Consider the following 24469-nt stretch of genomic DNA (forward strand, 5'->3'; position numbering starts at 1 on the left):
AGGCAATGCAGTTCTTTCGCTGTGGAAGGACCCCGATTACCATCAGAGCAGTCTGAATTCAGGCCTTATCTCTGCCTGACAGAACCCGTCTTAGCGGGAGCAGCAGAACTAGCTTAGGGTACAAACACCACTGCCTCAGTTACGCTCTGTTCCCCGTGCCTTTTATTCCACACATTTAATGAGAAAACCGGGAAAACGGGTCCACAGAATGCGATGCAGCCACCAGACGCTTGCTTGAATTTACATGTCGTTGCTGATAAGCCGCTATGTTTCCTCCAAGAACCGTAGTTGTCATTAGCACTGCAGAACTCAAAGCGAAATACTTGGTAATTTGTGTATGTTTTGTTGCAGACCGTGCTGCATTTGGCTGCGAGGCGTGCTTTTTTAACTCCGCTTTTGGTCCTTCCACTCTGAGGTGTCACGGTAAAGTCATTATGACTTTAAATCCACCACTCGTAGTTCTGCTGTCGGCAAGATGGATTCGGTGCTGTGCTCCCACAGCACAGAACAGTTGACTCTGTTTCTGTGTGCGTGTCTTGTGTGAATGCGGGCCTGTGTGCTCTGTGCTTGTGTGCGGAATGGAGCCTCTGGTTACACAACGTCCCTTTCCCTGGCCCTCTTGTTTCTCATCGCCCCTCAGCCAGAACAGCCAAGATTCTTAACAGGGAAGAGGGAGAGAGAGGGAGGTCAGAGAGAGAAAGGACGAGGAGAACGAAGGAAAGAGGGCATGGAGGAGAAGCAGACAGACCCAGACAGGAAAGTGGAATCATCTGAGGACTTAACAAAAGATAGAGGGGAGGGAGATATGAGAGAGGGGGGAGAGTTTAGCAGGGACCGTGTTCCCGTCTTCCTCCCACTTTGTCACCACATTACAAAAGGCAGTCACACATCTTTCTGCAGGGCATGCAACTGGGAGAGCCTGCTTTCAGTGCTCGTGTCTGGTCCTGCCCCGGCAGAACAAACACAACGTAGAGAAAGATACACATACCCTGAATTTCCCTCTGAGAATCAATAAAGGTTTATCTTTCTCTTCATACTCTCAAATAAACATACAAGGTAGTGAAGGTACGCTACACACTCACACGCGTGCGCGCACACACACACACACACACACACACACACACACACACACACACACACACACACACACACACACACACACACACACACACACACACACACACACACACACACACACACACACACACACACACACACACACAAAACGAATTCAATCAAAACCTTAAAAAGAAACATAACGGATGCATCCGCCTCCGTACAGGTGATCTGTGTAGTAATAACATTAAGTCATTGACATCCTATTCTGTGGCAAGTATAACAATGCTGAGCAGGCCCAGTTGACCTCGATTTCGAATCGATATGGCAAGATATCTAATTGACTATGAAAGGTGGTTCAATATTGGGTCACGGGTGGCAGGGGCTTCAGTTACAGCAACTGCTCAACTGGATATTGTTTCACTAGGAACAGTAACTAAAGTCAAAGTGACATTTTGATCTATGGGAAAGCCATTAGTAAATAGGGTTGGAAATTGTGTTCATAAGCACACTTCTGAATGACCGGAGTGAAGCATTAGTGCGATATGGTAAAACAGAAGAGCAACTCCTTCTCGGGTGACTCCTGTGAATGCAGGAGGTGATCTGACTGTCGGCAATAACAGTCGGTGAACAACTACTGCACATAGAGAGTGAGGGATGTTATAGTTGAGTTTCAGTGCATAAACTTCTCACTACAAAGACTAATGCACATTTGAGAGTTCAATGGCATAAGAACCATAGGCACTGGTCTTAAAGAGATGTGGAAAGAAAGTGATCTGGTCAGATGGGTCGTCCTTCACCATATTCTTGACAGGTGGGCAAGTGGATGTGTGGCGCAGGGCATTGACGGATAGTGATTTTTAGTATTCGAATTATTCGACCTCAAAGTATTCGAATAGTCGAATATTTGACAGGACTGTCCAAACTGTCAAATATTAAGCAAGCAAGATCTGCTATTTTCACAATATTTATCTGCAGAACCGAGTCACATTAAATGTAATACCTACAATTCCAAGTGCTTGTCAGGATGGGTGTCCCCAGTTCAAATATGTTTATTTTGGGTGTCAACAAATTCATCCACCAGGGGCATTGACAACTTCGGTGAACAACGTCGAATAGTGACTTTGATATTCGAATATTCGAATATTTGGTGAATGCCCTAGTGTGGCGTCTGGCGTATAGAGTTTGCTACAGGCCTGAATGCTTGACCCCTACAGTGAGAGGGTATGGTGGCTCTGTTGGGTCCACTTTATCCCTTAAGGTCTGTAGTAGTACACACTGGGAATGTTCATTTTTTGCAGTTCATTCACGCAGTTCAACTGCTGTTTGTCCACTGAGCGTGATTATAATGAGGCGATGAATGATGCAACGTAAATACATTTTGAAACGAGGTTGAACTTTCATCAACCCTAAAAATAAACGCTTGATGTCAAATAATCACGATGCATTTTTTGCATTGTTTATCTTTGCGTCGCCTCCTGGTGTGTAATTAAGGGCAGGGACATCATTTCTTTTTTGGAACTGTGTTCCATCCTTGCAGTAGAGATCCAGAGAGACTTTTACAATCTGTGCCTAGGTGCATTGACGCTGTTCTTGTGGCTTCTTAACATGTTGTTTTTTCCCTTAATTTGTTTGTGTGTGCGTGTGTACATCTGTACTATGTGTGGTGTGTGGGAGATAGGGAAATATATATAGAATATACTAGATTTGAAGGCTGCTTAAAATCCAGTAGCGCTGATCAGAGCACTATGTCTGTGAAGCTTGGCCAATCAAATCCGGATGACTATGGTTATTCACGGGACACACAGACAGAGATTCTGTGAATGAATAGATAAAAAAGAAATATATAGGCCTACTCACACACATAACACAAATATATTAGAATAGTTATAGATACAGTATATATGATATATCATGTGCATATAGTATGTCATATAAACGGGAGCATAATCAGAGTTTACAGCAAACACTGATTAGTTAAGTGCTTTGCCCTTGAAAAAGCACTGTGCTGCAGCCTCAGTCACCCCCACACACACGCACTTGGGTGAGTGGGTTTCTTTGTTTTCTCCAGTCAGTGAGCAAAGAGCTGCACATGTGTCCCCAAGCACAAGTAGTCCTAGCTGTCTATCTGCCCGCAGTTCCCACACAATGCACACATATGGTCTCACTTCACACTACTATCACTACTTGTAGTTCTTCTGTGAAGCATTTCAGTGGAACTTTCTAGCAGGTCACTGACAGAAGCCTGCATAATTTGTGCTTCAAAACATGAATCGGTATAGTAATGGCATCTGGTTGGTTGAATCAGCTCAATCATAATTCATATCTCATCACCAGTCTGATGTTTTTTTGTTATTCTTTCCTACAGAAATAGAAGTGTGGTATACTTGTAAAAGTTAAATAGGCTCATATGGTCACAGCCTTGTGGTTGGAGTATCCGGCCCTGAGATTGGGAGGTCGAGGGTTCAATCCCTGGCAGAGTCATACCAAAGACTATAACAATGGCACCAAATGCCTCTCTGCTTGAAGGGTTGGGTTTGGCATAAGTCCCTGTGTGACATACTTGTATCACGACCACGAGGTGACACAGGTCGTACATCAAGCTCGTGCTTCATGGCTAAACTGCCACATGGCTCTCTAGAACCGTTGGTTCCCAAGGCTATTTATTTTACTACCATTAGGTCATTACAATAATGAATAAACACTGTAGTGTAGTGCTTACTGAAAACATTTGTTTTGTAATAAAATTGTTGACTAAAAATGCTTGTGGTGTATTTGCCTTTCTTTAGCCCAGTACGCCCCTGGTATCCATTAATGCTGATTCATGGTCTCCCCCCCCCCCCCCCCCCCCCCCACACACACACACACACACCCGGTTCAGCTGCAATCGGGGTTGTGGGAAACAACACACATGGCCTAAGGAGCACACAGACACACACACACACACACACACACACACACACACACACACACACACACACACACACACACACACACACACACACACACACACACACACACACACACACACACACACACAAACAAACTGAAGTATATCGTCACTGTCGGGCAGAAACCTTATATCTCCATGTTTCAAATGTGTATGTTTTTCCGCAAAGTAAAGGCCCTGCTTCATCATACAAGGCCGTCGCACAAAAGTTAGTAAAAACAGCCGATCTACAAGCACACAACGCCTCGCACCACGAGGCGTTGTGTGCTTGTAGATCGGCTGTTTTTACTAGTTTAAATCATTTTTAAAATGATAAAACGAACGGTTTTGGACATACAAGGTTTCCATCCCGACAACGACGATATTCACATCATGCACAGAAAGATACCCGCTGCCAAAAACAACTGTCTTTCTATCTACACCACGTTCTCCTCTCTCTCTCAGCACCCCCTCCCGTCACCTCCTCTCTCGCTCTCTCTCGCTCTCTCTCGCTCTCTCTCTCTCGCTCTCTCTCTCTCTCTCTCTCTCTCTCTCTCACACTACATCCATGTTTATAAGTCTCAGGGGAACATGACAGCCTGTGGGAGGAGGCTAGTTAAAGAACATGGCATGCAAATGGGATGGAGAGGATATGAATGGAGGGGCGACTGGAAGGCGGCCATGCCTGAAATTACACATGTGCGTGCATGTGTTGTACACACACACACACACACACACACACACACACACACACACACACACACACACACACACACACACACACTCTTCATGGCCTCTTCACCCGGTCTTTTTTTATGTGTTCTCTCACACTCCTCTGTATGATCAGTATTTTGTCTGTTTTTTTTGTCGCTATCCAGAGAGGTTGCAGTATTGTCTCAGGTCTGTGTGTTCAGCATCAGCCCATCACCCACCCTTTTTCCTTCATCCTCTTGCTGTTTTCATATACTGTATAATACGCATACAGTAGTACATGCTAGCTCTAGGCCTCCCGTTGATGGAATATGTTGTGCTCCTATTCCATATTTTTCTTTGCAAGTGGTAAAGGGGACTCTTTGGAAAGACGATAGAAAAAGTTCACCCACGTCGCTTTTGAACGTGGAAAACCAAGCGTCAGAGCTAAAAACTGTGCAAGCTAAAACCATGACTCACTGTTACTTGTTGCAGAATCCCACCGTCACTCCACCGAAACAGAGAGAAACTGACACATCCTTTCCCCCTCTCAATTCAATTCAATTCAATTCAAAGGGCTTTATCGGCATGAGAAAACATACGTTTACATTGCCAAAGCAGAAGTGTACACAGTACAATACAATCAGAAGGTGTCAGGAGTGTAACAGTTTTCATGTATATCTCTCTCTCTCTGTGTGCCTCCCGCCAACAGGACCTGTCCTGCATCGATGACCTCTCCAACAACTCTCTGTTCTCGTCTCCGGCCGACTCGCTGTCGGAGTACGCGGATGCCCAGGCCTTCATCAGCACAGACAGCCTGGCCACGGTGCCCACCCTCTGGGACGTCAACACTAGTACCACCAGCACACCAGCACAGAGCCAGCTAGAGGTTAGTAACACTAGTACCACCAGCACACCAGCACAGAGCCAGCTAGAGGTTAGTAACACTAGTACCACCAGCACACCAGCACAGAGCCAGCTAGAGGTTAGTAACACTAGTACCACCAGCACACCAACACAGAGCCAGCTAGAGGTTAGTAAACACTAGTACCACCAGCACACCAGCCCAGAGCCAGCTAGAGGTTAGTAGAGAAGAGAGAAGAGAATTTACCTACATTATCCCACGAGGGAAATTCAGTTTTCAGCTTATCCCAGCTGTACCCAGTGCTGCCCACAAGGAGCGCAGGGGAGGGGAGCAGTGATAGCTGGAGCGGGGAATCGTACCTGCGACCTCTGGGACCTCCGGAGTCCTAGGTATGGACACTAACCACTCAGCTATCACTGCTATATAATAGTAAACACTAGTACCACCAGCACACCAGCACAGAGCCAGCTAGAGGTTAGAAGAGCACACACACACACACACACACACACACACACACACACACACACACACACACACACACACACACACACACACACACACACACACACACACACAATACTTTATTTGGTTCCACAAATTACATTTCATGAACAGGGAAACAAATATATTAGGGTTAATCAATACTGAGCTCTTATGGGTACACATAGCACCTCCTTCTCCACACTGCTAGGCTGCCAATAATAGCTGAGACAGAGCAATACTTTGCTACGTGTTTTGCTCTTGTCTTCAGCAAGCCAGCAATCTGCAGGCCTCTCGTGGTGCATTCATGTACATGTCCAAGACTTTTAAAATATCAGTACACTATATTTTGTCTAACTATGAAAACCGCCACATCTTATCCGTAGAGTCGTAACGCCTCAATGTCAATGTCACATTGTTGTGACATCATATTGTTGACATTGTGACATCAAAGTAACCCTGGATATCCATACATGGAGACGACTGGATCATCACCTAGATCTCCATATATGGAGCTGACCTCTATATCTGATTCCCAGATGATGCCCTGTTAGTGCAACCACACTAATAGAATCCCTTTTATGCCCATCAATATTAAGCCCACGTCTGGTATTTAATAGCATTATTGTCTTGTGTTGTGATTGTTGTACCATGCTCCAAAACCAGTTGTAATTTGGGAAGAAATGAAGGGAACTCTTAACACACACACACACACACACAGACACACACAAGCAACTTCATTAATCAAGGTGGCTTTGATAGCCGAGTGGTTAAGGCTCGTACCACATAGGCTCCGATGCCTGAAAGCAAGTCCCCAGTTCGATCCCCGGGATGGAAGTATCTTTTGACTACCAATAAAGGCAAAAAAAAAAAAAAAAAAAGTCATCACCCAAAATTACATTACCATGTGCTCCGTTATGCAACAGAGACTTATTTTTATGCACATTTAGAAACAGCCCACCAGACCTCGGTGAGCTTCAGGCCACAATAGAAATAATTCCTGGACTTGATTGTGTGTTTTCCTCAAATGTGTTTGTATGATTCATGGATCATGTATGCAATCCAAATAAACCAAACTGAACTAAAGCCAAGGTTGAAATATATGGTTTCGGCTCTGCAAACATTTGCTCTGTCGTGGCACATGGCCAGATGTTCTGTGACGAGATGTGACCTGGTATGACTCTCACCGTGTGTTCTCGTGTACCTCAGCCATCTCTGAAAGCCAGTTGCATGAAGTCTATTAAAAACAGATGCGAGGTCATACATTTATATTAGCTTTGGTTTAGGTCAAATGAAAAAAGAAAAAGGAATTGCATAGATGGCGATTGGCTGCAAAGCCTAGTTGCAAAAGAATTGCATCCTCATTCGCAGCTGTCATTTTCTTTGTGAAGCCTTGCCTTCTGTGCCATCAATTGCTGTGTTATTATAGATAGTTTGCCCAAGCATGCATCCTCCCCATATGACTCAAAGAGGGCACATTTGCTTCCGCTGCCTTTGAAAGCCTTTTAATAGTTTCCCTCTTCATTCTGTTATCATTTCATCCATTATGTTTGCCAAGACACATGCTAGCTTTATCTGCCCTCTGTTGTTGCTGGCTTTTCACCACCAGATGACAAATTGCATTTTGTTTGAGTGCTCCTCAATCAGATATCCACATGCACAAGGACACGTGTGTGCATACAAATGCACATATACTGTACAGTACATGACACACACACACACACACACACACCAAACACATAAACACAATCATAATTCACCTCACCCACTTCACCCAACCATGCATTTGTTTTCTGTCTTTTTCAGTTTGCATTTCTTTGTATGTTTTTTTTTTGTTTGTTTGCAGCTAAATGGCGGCAGCAGGTTTCAGGGTTTGGCGAGTTTGGAGGATATATCTGCCATTATCAGCACCCCACCTCTAGCGGCCTTCCAGGTAGCGACACTAACCGCCTCCGTGCGAGGCAGGAAGGGAACCGAGCTCCCAAATGTAACATGAGCCTAATCACCATGCAATCCTCCACTAAATATACTTGGCTGCACACAGGGGAAATGGCTTGCATTTAACATTTAAATCTCTGATGCAGAATAAGTGGCATCTGGCCATTGTTTTTGAAGGCTTTAGATGCGTTCCAAGTGGGGATGCACCGATATGGAAATACTTGGCCGATATTTAAATTAACTTTTTGCCGTCCGAAATAGAATGGTTGTTGGTAGATTAGCCGTGAAATTTCTATTATTATATTATGATCTGAACCGCATTCATTTTACCAGACATCCAGCGCTATATCACGTGGTCTTCATCCCCCATTACCATACCGCGATCCCCCGTTGTATACTCACCCCAGTTCCCAGTGAAATTCTCAATCTGCATTGGCTTAGAGTGGGAGATTCGGCTGACGCATCATGTCCCTGTGCGTTTCGCGTGCGCGATCTGTTCACGTAAATGTCGCTTCAAATAATCCATGTGTGACTCAAGAGTAGAACTGAAAAGTTTCGCTAGCATAGCCCCCAGCACGGCTGCAGTAGAAGCACTCGTGTACAGACAGTAACCGAATGGGGGAAGGTGCCTTGGAGAAGGAAAGGGCCATGACATCATATCACTTCTGCTTCATGTCAGACCAGCCATGAGCTATCGATGCACGAGTGGTGACTAGGGAAGGTTAGACGATCGCCGATTTTCGGATGCAAATAATTTATTTCGGTAAATACGGGAAAGTACGGGAAAAGACGAGCGGCTGAGACCCCCCCCCCCCCAGGAAGTCCGATATAGTACGGTTTTAATATTAAGGGGCTCCCCGTGGCTTGGAAAGGGTTAACAATTTAGCCGATATCCAATAATCAATCCAATAATTATACAGATATTATAGAATTATAGAATCTTCAGCTTGGTAGGCTGCAGAATACCAATACACCAATATAGCCAGCGCAAAATGTATGCTTAGCAACAACAGATGAATATCGGCTAACTGCCATCGGTTAATGTCAGCTTTATTTGCCGATACCGCTCTTGACCGAAAATGGCAAACATCGTCCGATACCGATATCTGGCCGATATCGATGGTGCATCCCTAGTCCCTAAGTCCACATTCACCATGAAATGGTTAATAAAATGCTTTGTTAATGATATGCGTATTTCTGTTGGACACCCTGGAGGAGTAGAAATCCTGTCTTCTAATTACCGCTGATGCTAATGACTTATTCTATCTGCAATTAACACCTTGTTTTCAGAATCATTATCTGTCTGCTTTGGTTTGGTACATCGTTTGACTATTCCTGCGGGGGAAATAAATCTTTCTGGACATAAGCTGCTGCCATAGATCTGCTCTTCTGGCTTCACTTAACTCCTCCACCCCTGACTTTCATTCCAGTCTCTCTCTCTACTTATCTCCATGCTACGCTACCTGAGTTATGCCAGCCAAACCCTGGTAATAAGGTGAATTATATTTACCCACGCATCTTTGCTGTTGCCAGGCCCAGAGAACACAGTCGCCGCCCGAGGAGGAGGAAGATGCAGATGAAGAAGAGACGGAGGAGCTGGGACACGTAGAAACATATGCCGACTACAAACCTTCCAAATGTAAGCCACTTGACTCTCTTTAACTTCTACAGGGAAACACGCCATCCATAGACCTTCATTTTGTCTTCTGTATACTCACTGACATTTTACAGTGTGGCTATAGGCCAAACATCTAGAACAGGTTTTGATCTGTATGCGTGTGTCATGCTGTATCTATATCTATATCTGACCTAAAAACTAGATGAATAACAAGTCCTGCTGCTATGTGGCATCACCTTTGGCCATGGTGCCCTAAAATGCCTGGTGAAGTAAAAGTGAAAGCTATGTTGGGTTACTGTTAGGGTGTGTACAATAGTTGAATAGCTATGCAATGCATGTAAAAAAAAAGAAAAGAAAGAAAATACATTTCTTAGCCGATATTTATATCTTTTGTTATTGTTGAAGTATTTCAATATAGATATTTCTCTTTAGGCAAATCACAATAGGACGTGCCCACAAGTACCCAGCTTGTATAGTTGCGGCTTTGTGCCGCTTCGTTCAAAAGCTGTAACCTACTATCAATAACTAACGATTGTACACAGGTCACGCTGTTTTAAACCCTGGGCCCTATCTTGCGAGGCTCCTCATCCCTTATTCCTAATCTTATTACTTATCTTAGCCTAACCCTAATCCTAATTTATCTTATTACTTATTTTATTTTATTTATATTATTTATAAAAATGCCCAATAAGATTATGCATAAGGTTCCACTCAAGATAGAGCCTTCTGTCTTGTTTTTTGAGAACTCTCTTGGTGTCATTGATCAGAACTAGTTTTGAAAGGACACTCAGTCAGTCCAATCCTATATTTAAATGTATTGATTGAAGAATGTTAAAACCCCTTTGCCTTTCTAACAGCCACCATAGGAATCTCCCATCCAGACATAGTGGTGGAGACCAACACCCTGTCCAGTGTCCCTCCACCGGACATCACCTACACTCTCTCCATCCCAGAGAACATCATCAACAATGGCCTGCTATCAGCACTGCAGCTTGAAGCCATCATCTATTCCTGCCAGGTACGCTGGCAAAATGAAACCCTGCGTGTTAGTTTAACTCTGAGAGTGTACACAAAGGAAAAAGCACTTGAGTTACTGTATGTCATAATCCATCTATATGTGCACTCATACCTATGTTCACTCTTTCTTAGCAACATGAGGTGATCCTGCAGAATAACCAGAGAGCAGGCTTCCTAATCGGAGATGGGGCGGGAGTGGGGAAGGGACGCACCGTGGCCGGAATAATCCTGGAAAACTACCTGAAGGGAAGGAAAAAGGCATTATGGTAAGACTAGTATGATTATAGACAATTTGCCCTCTTGGCCCCCAAACTGTGGAATAAACTCCCTTTTGCACTTAGAACAACAGACTCACTCCCTTAGCTTCCGCCATGGCCTGAAGACTCACCTCTTCAGATTCCACCTAAGCCCATAGAATTTACCGTAGTACTCGCCTACCCCCAATGACCATACATGAAAGCTAGATACACGTAGCATTCTTATGCTGCATTCACACCGAGAGAAGCCAAACTAATGGTTGGCTTGGTAATTCAATGTAATCTCTATGCAAACCAGCTTTAAAAATTTCCAAGCATTTTTCCCAGCTTGAAAATGTTAACACAATTAGTGCCTCTTAATCTGAAGGTTGCTTGGTGCCTCGGTGCCACGCAGTTTCCTCCATAGGCCGCCGCTATTATTTTGAAGGGCTGGAAGGGGGTTGTTTTTGTTTTTTTGGATTATCACTTGACGGCAACGATTACGTCATCTAGTCACATGACAGTGTGGGACAAGAAGAGGAAGATGGCTGCGCCCTGCCTTGTGCCTTGTTTACATTTAGATCTGCTGCAAAATGTCTCAAAATGGCTATTTTGTTTAAATGAAGTTTCTTTATGGGCCTCTCCATTGACTTAACATTGAGGAGCTTCACTTCGCGTGCACGCCCAACGTGCGTTGTAAACAAATCGCCGACATTACCGATGCGGGCGGGACCGGAGCGACATTAAGTAAGTAATCATATCTTTACTGTATATACAGTAAGATTCACAGTCCTCACCGTCAACGGCGCCATGGTATTAACCCTTTCAATGACGGTGAGGACTGTCAACGGCAGCAGAACAGTTAAAAGCTGGTTTTCATAGAGATTACATTGAATTACCAAGCCAACCATTAGCTTGGCTTTTCTGTATGTGAAGGAGGCATTAGGCTTTTATGTAAAGCTTTTTTACTGATTCGGTGCTCGGTCTGCCTACGTTATTTTTGTCTAGATTGATATTTCTATGCATTTGATGTATTGATGTTGATGTATTGATGTGTTACCTTGCTTATTGTAAGTCGCTCTGGATTAAGAGTGTCTGCCAAATGCCTAAATTGTAAATTGATTATAGCCAGTCAATCCAAATCTGTGACTCTCATATTTCTCAAGCCAGGGGGGCATTAATACAGGTTAAACCTTTCTGGATTGTAGCCATCATTTATTTAAATGAATACAACTTTGTTTTAACCAATCTGTATGATAGAGTATGTTAATACTATATAACTAGCACATATTTCAGTGGTTGGAAGTGGACTTCCTCTCTACTACTGGTTGCTAAGTAGTACTACCTGATGCTCAGAATCGCAATATACCCCCGGGCCAAGCAGGGGACTGCCTCTGGATGAGCGCTAGAAATTTGGTCTCATACAATTGAATCGCACAACGGCTGGGCAAACATTATAATTAACAATATGCTTTTGTTAGAAAGAGGATGTGCGCAATAACCGTTGTAAAGTTCAGCCCTACGCCCCAGTCCACAACAATGCAACGAGTTGCAACTTGCAATCCGTTGGAAGAAATTTGCAGCGGTCTGAATTGACCTGTTTGCAGGTCAGCGCAATTTTGGGATAATGTTGCAAGTGGTTGCAGTTCCGAATCGTTTGTGTGGATTGGACGGGGTTTAAAGCTACACAATTAACCCGATGCCTACGTGATTTATTGATTTGATTGTAAGGAAAGAAACATGATGTCTCTCATTGTGTTTGTCAGGATGTAGTGTGCATGTTCCTGCTGGTTCTGTACCAAGAGGTTAGTTGTGGTTTTAATGAGTGTTTCTCTTTCCCACCCTCAGGTTCAGCATATCCAATGACCTGAAATTTGACGCAGAGAGAGATCTCAAAGACATAGACGCACCCAATATTCCCGTGCACGCCTTAAACAAGGTGAGTCCGAAGGGGAACACACATCACATGTGGAAATCAAGTTTCATTTTGGCAGCCGTTTGCCTTACAACCTGATATGACGGTGACATGTGCCAGAAATTGCCAATCTACAAGCGAGCGTTTAGATCCGCTATTTCTGGCATGTGACACTGTCTTACAACTCTGTATCAATATAAAGCCACGTTTTTTATTGTTGTCTTTTGGATCGGGGCGAAATATAAAACAGACTATTTATAGCTTCTGTAGGGCTGTCACGATATGACATTTTAACATGACGATTAATTGTCACTCAAATAATTGGCGATTAACGATTTAATTGTGTTTTTGTCATTGACAATTACATTTCTGTTTGGCTTTTAGGCTTTGTAGTTGCACATGGCAGATATGACACAAAACCTAAATACACAAAGAAATTACTGACATATTTGACAACTTACTACTTAAAAAATTACATTGATAGTGGAAATAGCCGATCTACAAGCTCACAACGCGTCGCGATGCGACGCGTTGTGAGCTTGTAGATCTGCTATTTCCACTATTTCTGACATTTTTCAACATTCACGATTATGACGATTATGACAAAATAATTGCGATAATGTCAAATAATCACGATTAGACGATTATGTGATAATTGTGACAGCCCTAACGGTCAATGCTTCCGCCTTGTCTTCCCACCTGCTGTAGATAAAGTATGGAGACACAGCTACCTCAGAAGGAGTCCTGTTTGCAACCTACTCTGCGCTGATTGGAGAGAGCCAGGCAGGAGGACAGCACCGGACCAGAATCAAACAGATCCTGGACTGGTGCAAGTTGGATTTTGATGGAGTTGTATCCTTTCTTTGATTTGAACTGCCTCAACAGTCTCGTAAACTCCAGTGTTAAATTAAATCTTGCGCGTGTACAAATGTGTGCTAATTTAATTCAGATTGGACTCCTAAGGATCCACGTGGTTACATTTGTAAATGTACAAATGGATGAATTAAACGGGGAGGATTTTACTGTGTAATGTCAAATCGTACCTCAGATTGCAAAGGAGGGAGACGGCAATTCTGCCGTCTTTGTTTCAGTCCTTCAGTCTCAAACTTACATAGCGCTTTTCTTAGTACCCAAAGCTGCTTTACAAAACAAATCAAAATGAACAACTTTATTAGTAGAGAAAAAGGTTAAAAGGCTAAAACATTAAGCCAAGACTTTAAGGCAACTTGACTTTTACCAAATTGAATTGAATTGAATTGAATTGAATTGAAATCCCTGATGAAGCCTTTTCTCCCAATCATGGTAAACAACCCGACCCTTATATTCTGCATTGTACCAAATTGGAGACTCCGGCTCAATTGGATAACATGATAAGACGTCGTACCATGCGTGCTGTGTGTTTTGCCCTTGACCCTGTTCCTCCCTGCAGATTGTTTTTGATGAATGCCACAAAGCCAAGAATGCCACGTCCACTAAGATGGGCAAGGCTGTACTGGACCTGCAGAACAAACTGCCACGGGCCAGAGTGGTCTATGCCAGTGCCACAGGTAGGCACAGCCACACACACACACACACACACACACACACACACACACACACACACACACACACACACACACACACACACAACGGAAGGACATGGAACTAGGGATGGGACGATAAGCGATATTACCACTCACGATAATCGTATTGCAGAGATTTAATTTAGCGTGATATCGTCCTCCGTCTTGCACTGGGATCAATTCACCTTTTATTTGCCGAGCTGCATATACGGTACCACTTAAACCCTCTATAATTGGTAAAAGGTACTTATAATATACGTACTTGATACAGTCTTTTTTTCACTCTATCAAATGTCTTTGCCAAAATATAGGCGATCTCCAGCTTGTATATGCAAATGTTCAGCCCCAGGATTATGGATTTTGATTATCGCGTTAATATCGTAAACCGCGATTTCTTTTGTCACAATAACCGTGATATGAAATGTTCATATCGTCCCATCCCTACATGGAACAATACATTACTCTTGAATTCCCCTCCTTAAACGCCCTCTGCTCTTCTCCCCGTCCGTTCCAGGTGCCTCTGAGCCAAAGAACATGATCTATATGAGCCGCCTGGGGATCTGGGGAGAGGGCACGCCCTTCAAAACTTTTGATGACTTCCTGCACGCCATCGAGAAGAGGTGCGTAGAGACTCTGGTTGTAAACCATAACTGGAAAATCTTCCCTCAGCTATTTCTTCTTGTAGATGCATATCCGGACACTGCAGGTTTCTTTTTTTCCCCAGCGACGTTCCTTGCGATCCGCCTGTGGCTAAAAGCTGGTTGACCCTTGATTGAATGATGTTGCATAATTTATTTACCACTTCCAGAGGTGTCGGTGCTATGGAGATTGTTGCCATGGATATGAAAGTGAGTGGGATGTACATCGCCAGGCAGCTGAGCTTCTCAGGGGTGTCGTTCCGTATCGAGGAGATCGGCCTGGACAATGACTTTAAACTGGTCTACAACAAAGCTGCCAAACTGGTGAGCCTCGTCTGACAAAAATACACTTTAACTCTCTGGTGTGTGTGATCGAGTGAGGGCCATGACATATTTGCACAGTAACATTTTACAGGTGCATGAAGTTGTGTTTTTAAAACAAATGTTTAAATAACTCTATATTCTGATAGTAATCATTGCTATAGAGTGTTTTCTTCAGTAACAGGGGTCTCCCAGTCTCTCCAGATCTTTAGTAAATAGAAAATGCATTTTAGTCGGGGTACAGATTTTATCAAATTGAGAGAGAGAAGTCAGGATACAGGATAATAAACAAGTGAAATTGGAGTTGATGACACAAAGACATTAGCAGGGGGAAATATTGGGTCTGGAACACTATAAAACTGAAGCTGATGAATGGGTACTCTGAAATTGGCAACCCACCTCAACATTTATTTTCAGTTTATTAAAGAACTGGAGAGTTGAGGAGACCTCTGTTACTAAACAAACAATCTAGCAATGATAAGATTGATGACTATTAGAATATAGAGCTTTAACTTTGGTTTTAACCAAAAATATCACTTACCCTACCTTTTCTTTTTAAGGCTGCTCAATTTGCCTGTAAGGGTATTGTATATTGCAAGTATACGTTTTAAGTATAAGTTTAAAACAAGTCTTGCTCTTTTGGTGTTGTACATTAGCAGTTATGCAACATTATGTTCATTGATACCAATTAAATCAAAATGTTACAGCAAAAATAGCCGATCTACAAGCTCAAAACGCATCGCAGCGCGATGCGTTTTGAGCTTGTAGATCTGCTATTTTTGCTTCTATTGTATGCGATACAAGAATGACAAAGTAGGACGTATGCAATGTGGCCCTCTGGAATGAAGGTGGAAATATAGTGGCCCTCCTCACCATCATCAAAGTTGCCCACCCCTGGTCTCTAACCCTCCTCCTTCTGTGTCACTTGTTGTCTCCAGTGGGCGGAGGCGCTGCAGGTGTTCATGCGTGCTGCAGACGAGCTGGGTCTGGTGAGCAGGAAGTCTCTGTGGGGACAGTTCTGGTCGTCCCACCAACGCTTCTTCAAATACCTCTGCATCGCAGCCAAGGTCCGCTGTCTGGTGGAGCTGGCCCAGAAAGAGCTGGCGGCAGGGAAGGTCAGCGCAGCACACTCTCTCTCTTGCTCTCTCTACTAATCCATCGCAGTTCACACTAGAGGACTAAAAATGGCTTGATTTGTATCCAAGTAGGACTCAGAGCTCTGCCTACTTGGTTTGTGGAGCAGAAATGTTGTATCAGTTGAAAGGCATTTTTGGAGCAGACCATTAATGGGTTATGCGTACTTTTCTGTGATTCTTTTAAATTGGAGCACAGCAGAGTTTTAGAGGTATCACCTTGATTAATTCTTAATGCATTGTCCTAGTACTTTTCTAACCGGAGAGTTGGCGGAGCATAGCGGTTGCACCACGAAACCTGGAAAGCTCAAAGCCCTTGGCACGTTGTCATACGACCGATAGTGAAAAATAGCATGAATACAAGCTCACAGCTTATCACCTCACAACACATTGTAGATCTGCATGTTATATAAATCTGCTATTTTCACAATTTCGCCAGGGATGCAAGGGTTAATGTGGTTAATATCTACTTTTTTTAGGCGATAATAGTCAGCTGAGGCGTAATGGTTTGATTGACCCAGATAATAATTATTTCTGGTGCCACTGCAGACTTGTCTGGATGTTCTGTTTAACTGTTCTGTTCCGTTCCCTCATCTCCTGCTCAGTGCATCGTCATTGGACTGCAGTCCACAGGGGAGGCCCGCACCAGAGAAGTCCTAGATGAGAATGACGGCCATCTCGACAGATTTGTTTCAGCTGCAGAGTGAGTGGAACTGTGTGTGTGTGTGTGTGTGTGTGTGTGTGTGTGTGTGTGTGTGTGTGTGTGTGTGTGTGTGTGTGTGTGTGTGTGTGTGTGTGTGTGTGTGTGTGTGTGTGTGTGTGTGTGTGTGTGTGTGTGTGTGTGTGTGTGTGTGTGTGTGTGTATTTTACTCATGTAAAATATTAGCTGATGGGGGTAAGAAGCAGATTGATTGGATCAGTCCCCTCTACATGTATGTGCATAGCTGTGACGCGCATCACTTTCAGCATCACAACTTGTATCTGGAATATCCATTGAGTTTTTCCCCCCCCCTTCCTGACGTTTCTGAGACGATGATTAATTATTCACTTGTTACTCTGAGCTTTGGCTGTCTGTGGTTGTCACACATTCCATTTTTTGTTACCTTCAGCAGACAGACAAATGTTCTGCCAAGTCCAGACAGAACCTGTTTTTTCCTCAATGTAGAATGTATCTTTCCCCCCTTGAGCTTTCCTTCCCGTCTGCCTTACCCCTCTCCTTCCATCCTAGACATCTTCAGATAAGATTTCAATCAGTGCCATTACTTTCATTCATCAGTAACCCCAAGAGGTTGTCTGTCTTTATTTATAAGCATTTATTTGACCCATTATTATTGTGGGCTTGCTGAAAGCGAGCACGCAAAATGTTATCTTCATTATTTCTTTATATATCAGTCAGTCAAGTTCTCCTCAAAACTTTGTACCGACAGTACAAAGGCAGGGCCCTTAGCCAATGAGGTGCAGCCAAAGGGTAGTGCCCATACATGGTGTTACATGCGAGCCCACACTGTTTCGTAGGAGCAGTATTTCTAGTTATTATTTAATGCTTTAACTATTGAAAGTAGATATACAAGCTTGTAGATCTGCTATTTTTGGAAAATCGTAATATTTTGAATATATATTTTTAAAAGCAAACATTTGTAACTCAAATATTTGCTTCTGGGTGGTCCCTGGAACAACATATTATGAGATGGGGGTCCGCGGCCAAATACATGTAATTTTGAGGGTCCTTGACATTAAAAAGTTTGAGAACCCCTCATTTAGAAGGACAAGACATTTATAGAATCGGGTCAAAAATATTCAAAGACTTGCACAAATGTTTGCGCTTTTTCAAAAATAGCCGCGTTGTGAGCTTGTATATCTGCAATTTTTTTAACAGTTAAAGCATGAAATAATGGTTAAAGTGGTTCAAATCTAAATGAACACAGATTTGCGTTCAGGTCTAAATGGATTTTAATAGTTGAGAAAGGGATTCCAATAAAGAATGTAAGCTTTGTCAATCTGACTGCGCTCAAACACACCTTAATTTCTGGGTCACGCAGGTGATGTCTGGGGAGGCGTTTAGCTGTCATATGTTGAGACATGACAGCTGTAATGAGGCCCGTCAATGCTGCGACGGCTGGGTGTCAGGGACCCAGCCCTGTGCAGCCCTGTCAGAGTAATGACTAACTAGGGATGGGACGATAAGCCATATTATCGTTTATCGCGCTAAGAAACACTCATGATAATCGTATTGTGGAGATTTAGTTTTATCGTGATGTCGTCATCCGTCATGCACTGGGATCAATTCACCTTTTATTTGCCGAGCTGCATATCCGTATCCGTTACCACTATAATTGGTAAAAGGTACTTATAATATACGTACTCGATACATCGTCTTTTTTTCACTCTATCAAATGTCTTTGCCCCAAAAAAATAGCCGTCGCAACGCATTGTGAGCTTGTAGATCTGCTATTGTTTGGCAAATGTTACGCCCCATGATAATGGATTTTGATTATCGCGATAATATCGTAAATCGTGATTTCTTTTGTCACAATCATCGTGATATGAAATTTTCATATCGTCCCATCCCTGTGACTAACCCACCATTCTCCCTGTCTCTTTTTTCTTTTTTTCTTTTCAACTAAAGGGGTGTTTTCAAGGCCCTGGTCCAGAAACATTTTCCCTCAGAGAAACAGAGGAGAGAGAAGGGCCCAGGGAATAAAAGAAAACGTAAGTCATTGGAGACAACAACTCCACCCCGCCTTTAGTTGTGTTTAGTTTTTTATTGCCGGATGGTGAAGCTCTGTTCTGTGATGCTCCATTTGTGTCTTATCTGCCCTCTAATTACTTTAGAGGCTGATAATACTGGACAGAGAGCAATTCATTGAAATGTCAGCATTACATTATAAATTATAATGCTGACATTTCAATGAATTGCTCTCTGTCCAGTGTTGCTTAAGGCTAATTTATGCTGTGTCTCATGACAAATGACATATTTTCAGCTGGGGAAAAAAGGTGTCCCGGCAACAATTTATGCGGTTTAAAATACCTTTCATCTAGCGGCATTTGTTTAAAGGGCCTGTGTGACAAAAGATTCAAAACGTTTTTTTGAGCATCTAGCTGTATGTATGCATGTCCGTCCCACCGAGCTTGGTACTGGCAAAGCTTCGCGGGATGCTTAAAGGGGAAGACCACCCATTTTCAATATTGAACTGTGTCATTAATATACCTTAGAGGAGTTGTGTGGAAATAGAAAAAAAGTTCCCCCTCTTCTGTGTTGCCTAGAACTGGAGGATTGATTTTGGGGTTTGTATTGTAAAGTACAACTTGATGACATCACACATTGTACTTTACAATACAAACCCCCAAATCAATCCTCCAGTTGTAGGCAACACAGAAGGGGGGGAAGTTTTTTTTCTATTTCCACAACTCCTCTGAGGTATATTAACTCATTCTGGGCGATGCCCGTAGAAACCGTAGATTTCCCGCTGTACCGCGGTGCCATGCCCGTCGAACCCGGAAGTTTAATTAGCTTTAATCATTATGAAAGGATTAAAAGTATTATCCCAGATTTTCGCTGATTCTGGCTCTTTAGGCCCGCCCCCCTAACTGTATCCGGCCATTTCCGGTCTGGACCGGATCTAGCTTTCCGTATCCGGTCTGAGCCTGGGCCATAGTCCCGCCTCCGTTGATTTACAGTGTAACAGAAGAGAAAGCTACTCGGCGATGGAACACTCGTTTTTCAATCGGATTTTTGCGTTTGGAAACTTTGATCCAGTCTCTACACGCCTGGATTATGATCCCTGCACATATCGTGCGTTTTGTGCGCGAACGTGTCCACTTGTTACCATAGCGCACAGTTGGCTTTTTTCAATGTTTTTTCATGTAAACACTGGCGGATAAGCAGGGATACAGCGTGGCAACGGATATGTCTATTTCGATGGGTTTTTTTTTATTCGAAAGCTTGTCACCGAGTCTACAGTCTACTAGATGAGTCGCGCACAGATTGTGCACGATGCGTGCGCGTGCCCACGTTAAAAGGTAAGGACAATTTGGCAGCTGCTTACTAGAGCTATGTTTAAAATGGCAGCAAAATTGTTAATGACATTTCAATATTGAAAATGGGTGGTCTTCCCTTTTAATGACATTAACTAAAGACAAAAAAATTATTATAGTAAATTTACCCCCATTGATTCCAGATGGGGACCCAAATGCATTTGGGTGGTTACTATAATCACATTATTGTCTTAGGAATGCGACAAATACCAACAAAATATTATTGAACTCAAGTCTCCATGGTGTGAGTAATCAAGAGAAACCAAGTCATTTTGGGGGTGAACTACTCCTTTTAAGTGGGTTTCTAAAACATGTCACTATTGAACAGGTAAGCCACGGGGCCGTCAGACCAAGCTGGCCAAGCACATGATGATGGAGCACGTCGGTGTGATCAACATCAGTGACGACAGCAGCAGTGACTCAGATGGCATGGACACGGACTCCAACTCCTCCCCCGACTCCCTGCTCGACAACGACGACGTTATCTTCGTCAACCAAACCAGCCTCCACACAGGTAGGCCAGCTGCTCTGACCTCTTTTTACACCAAGGCTGCATTACTGACTGTGGTGGAAAAAGTACTTCTTGCATTCTTTACTTAAGTAAAAGTATCAATAGTGCAATGTAGATGTACACTGTTACAAGTAAATGTCTGGAATTCAAAATGTACTTGAATAAAAGTGTGAAAGTGTTGGCATCAAAAAGTACTTAAAGTACCAAAAGTAAAAGTAAATGTTTTCTTTTTTGAAAATAGCGCTTTATGTATGTTTTATAATATTACTAGTAAGACACCTGAGGATGGAATGCGACCTCAGGGTGACATGACTATCTGGCCAACCACAGCGTTTCTCTGACGATTCTAGTTGTTATCATTCTGGGGGGAGTTTGTTCATATTTTTGTGAGGGTATCAACCCTAGGAGACATGGGGAGAATTCTAAGAACGTTTCGAGTACCAGTTTGATACAAGAGCGAATAAGCGCTACACTTCTGGAATCCTGTGCGTCGAATTAAAGTCGGATCCAGGCCTAATAACTTTATCTAGCCGCCCCCGTTGCCACCTCCTTTTCTTTTCTGAGACACATTGTACCTCATCCACCCTTTCTTCTCTCTCCTTTTGGTATCTTTATCCTCCTCCTCCTTTTTTTGTCTTTCTTAGTCTTGTGTATCCTTCTCTTTTGGCTATGACGGTAGTCCCATATGACATGATGGACTGGACTATCTCCATATATAGTGTTATCCACATTTCGTGTACACTGTAGCCGCCCCGTACAGGAAGTGATGTCACAACTCGCTGACATCACACTGACATCACAGAGGTTACGGAAGGAAGGAAGGACACTCAAGCGACACGGTTTTTCAGAGTATATGCGACCTTCGGTCGCAATTATATCTGCAAAGTAACTAGTAATTGAAGTTTTCATATAAATGTAGTGAAGTAAAAGTACAATATTTGCCTCTGAGATGTAGTGGATGTAATAGCGGTAAGATTATTGGAAATTGGAAATACTCAATTACAGTACCTCAAAATTGTACTTAAGTACAGTACCGATTACTGATGGCAAATAATGACAGTTGCACTTCTGCATGTTGGCTCATGCTGCCTGCCGCCACTTGATGAAAGAATTACACCCAACGATAATCAGAATTATGTTTTGTTTTCCCGTCTGCATGCGTCTCTACTGTCCCTGTCACGCAGGTCTAGACAGTAAAAACCCTCTGACACTGGCATGACACTGTAGCCTGCTGTGTCCTGTTGAGGTTTATGACTCACGCTCTCATGACTTTATGCTCCGCTAGTGTTACTCCAGTTAACCCATTTAGAACGGGTACACATTATAGTGTGTCATTATTTCATGCTTTAACTATTGAAAAATAGCAGATATACAAGCTCACGTGCCGCGCTGCGAGCTTGTAGATCTGCTATTTTTGAGAAATTATGAAAATTAGAATTTTGACCCGATTCTACAAGTGTCTTTTGAATCCTTCTAAGATTTTTTTTGAAAAACCCACGTTTCTATGTCAGCAATCTGGCTGGCCATCGTCAAAGAAAAGGTCCTTTTCACTTAACTGGAGCTCAGTTAGTCTGTTCTTGAGAGACTACTATGTCAGTGGTTCTCAAACCTTTTCATTTGAAGGACCCCCAAAATGATATGTATTTGGCCACGGACCCCCCATCTCAAAATATTTAGTTCCAGGGACCACCCAGAAGCAAAATTTGATTTACAAACGTTCGCTTTGAAAATACATATGTTCAAAGATTTGCTCACATTTTCACGACTTTTTCAAAAATAGCAGATCTACAAGCTTGAGTGCCGCGCTGTGAGCTTGTATATCTGCTATTTTTCACTGGTTAAAGCATTCAATAATTCTAGGCCTAAATGGGTTTAATGTTCCTTTTTGTCGTCTTGTGTTTCCACAGCCAGGATAGAGGAGATGAAGCAGGGCCTTCTCAACAAGATATCCCAACTGGGAAAAGAACTACCTCTCAACACGCTGGACGAGCTCATCGACAAGTTCGGAGGGCCAGAGAAAGTCTCGGAGGTACGGGGCTGCGGAAAAGCCAGGCGGTCATACAGTTGATTTACGGTTTAATGAGTTAAAAGTGCAGGAGAGTTTAGTTGGAAAAGTGATGTGTAGCGGTAGGGTTTTCCACTTCCTGTGCTTTGTTATTGTGTACACTTCCTCTAATCTGTCTCCAAGCGAAAATCGAAACAAGCTGTAGTTTTTGTCTGAACGACAGTCAAAAACGAGTTGAATGAAGAGACATTGTGTGTGTGATTTATTTTTTAGATGACAGGTCGTAAGGGACGTGTGGTGCGACGGCCTGATGGCAGCGTCCGCTACGAGTCGCGGGCTGAACAGGGCCAGAACATCGACCACATCAACGTCAAGGAGAAGGACCGCTTCATGGGCGGAGAGAAGGTCAGACACAGGAGGGCATTAGACGTCTAATTGAACTACCCTTAACAATACGCTCACAATGAAAGATAAATAATTATACTTTTCGATAGTATAATAGGTAAAGCTACTCTGTATTACACTTGTTTGAGACCCAGTTGTTCATTGTCATGTAGCTTTCTCAAAGAGTGATGCACTCCTCATGTGCTCCTATAATTGAATAACTAAAGCTAGCTATTCCTTAACCCATTAACTATTAAAAAATAGCAGATATACATGCTCGCAGCGCGGCGCGGTGCTGCGAGCTGGTAGATCTGCTATTTTTGAAAAATCTTGAAACTTTTAGCAAATCTTTGAATATCCATTTTTCGAAGTTAACTTTTTTTACTCAAATCTCTGCTTCTGGGGGTCCCTGGAACAACATATTTTGAGATGAGGGTCCGCGGCCAAATACATATCATTTTGGGGGTCCTTGACCAGAAAATGTTTGAGAACCACTGACTTAGAAAAGTGTTTTTCTAAAACCTTAGAAGGATTTAGAAGATATTTATAGACTCGGGTATAAAATATTCAAAGACTTGCTCACACTTTCTCACACTTTTTTCAAAAATGGCAGATCCACAAGCTTGCAGCGCGGCACTCGGTGCCACGCTGTGAGCTTGTATATCTGCTATTTTTATACAGCTAAAACATAAAATAATGGTTAAAGTAACAATACATTCCCGGGTTAAGCACGGTTTGCCCTCAACTCAACGTCTTCCCTCTCTCTCCTCCAGTTGGTGGCCATCATCTCCGAGGCAGCCAGCTCTGGCATCTCCCTGCAGGCAGATAAGAGGATAAAGAACCAGTGTCGCCGCGTCCACATGACCTTGGAGCTGCCCTGGAGTGCAGACAGAGCCATACAGCAGTTTGGTGAGTCTTTGACTTGGAAGCTATGGGCTTGTTCTGTTCTGCCACAGGGAGCAAGGTGTCATAAAATGAATTAGACCAAACTAATCTTTTACACTATAGGAGATATTATCTCTAATACCGCAGCGTCACTGTGGAAAAAGGCCTTTGAGCGCACACACATACACAATCACAGGAAAGTGGCATGATTTCTTTGCAGGAATTAACGAACTGCCTCAGTAGGACTTTCC

The 24469-nt window shown here is 43.1% G+C and overlaps 1 protein-coding gene across 3 annotated transcripts in view; it reads left to right on the forward strand.

The window, feature by feature from the left end:
* sbno2b (strawberry notch homolog 2b) overlaps positions 1 to 24469 on the forward strand; it is a 101941-nt gene that overhangs the window by 64665 nt on the left and 12807 nt on the right. For 2 of the 3 annotated variants that reach the window (XM_080736570.1, XM_080736572.1), the window contains 17 exons: positions 5388 to 5564; positions 7867 to 7953; positions 9492 to 9597; positions 10434 to 10594; positions 10726 to 10859; positions 12678 to 12768; positions 13453 to 13596; positions 14174 to 14291; positions 14821 to 14926; positions 15115 to 15268; positions 16204 to 16380; positions 17004 to 17101; positions 19025 to 19107; positions 20762 to 20947; positions 22852 to 22973; positions 23223 to 23354; positions 24107 to 24242. In XM_080736570.1, the coding sequence (XP_080592696.1) occupies positions 5388 to 5564; positions 7867 to 7953; positions 9492 to 9597; positions 10434 to 10594; positions 10726 to 10859; positions 12678 to 12768; positions 13453 to 13596; positions 14174 to 14291; positions 14821 to 14926; positions 15115 to 15268; positions 16204 to 16380; positions 17004 to 17101; positions 19025 to 19107; positions 20762 to 20947; positions 22852 to 22973; positions 23223 to 23354; positions 24107 to 24242 (2212 nt within the window). The remainder of the gene's footprint in view (positions 1 to 5387; positions 5565 to 7866; positions 7954 to 9491; positions 9598 to 10433; positions 10595 to 10725; positions 10860 to 12677; positions 12769 to 13452; positions 13597 to 14173; positions 14292 to 14820; positions 14927 to 15114; positions 15269 to 16203; positions 16381 to 17003; positions 17102 to 19024; positions 19108 to 20761; positions 20948 to 22851; positions 22974 to 23222; positions 23355 to 24106; positions 24243 to 24469) is intronic. The other variant, XM_080736571.1, reaches the window with a different exon arrangement.

Source organism: Nannobrachium achirus (genome assembly GCF_963921795.1).
Source record: "Nannobrachium achirus genome assembly, chromosome: 1".
NCBI lineage: Eukaryota > Metazoa > Chordata > Actinopteri > Myctophiformes > Myctophidae > Nannobrachium > Nannobrachium achirus.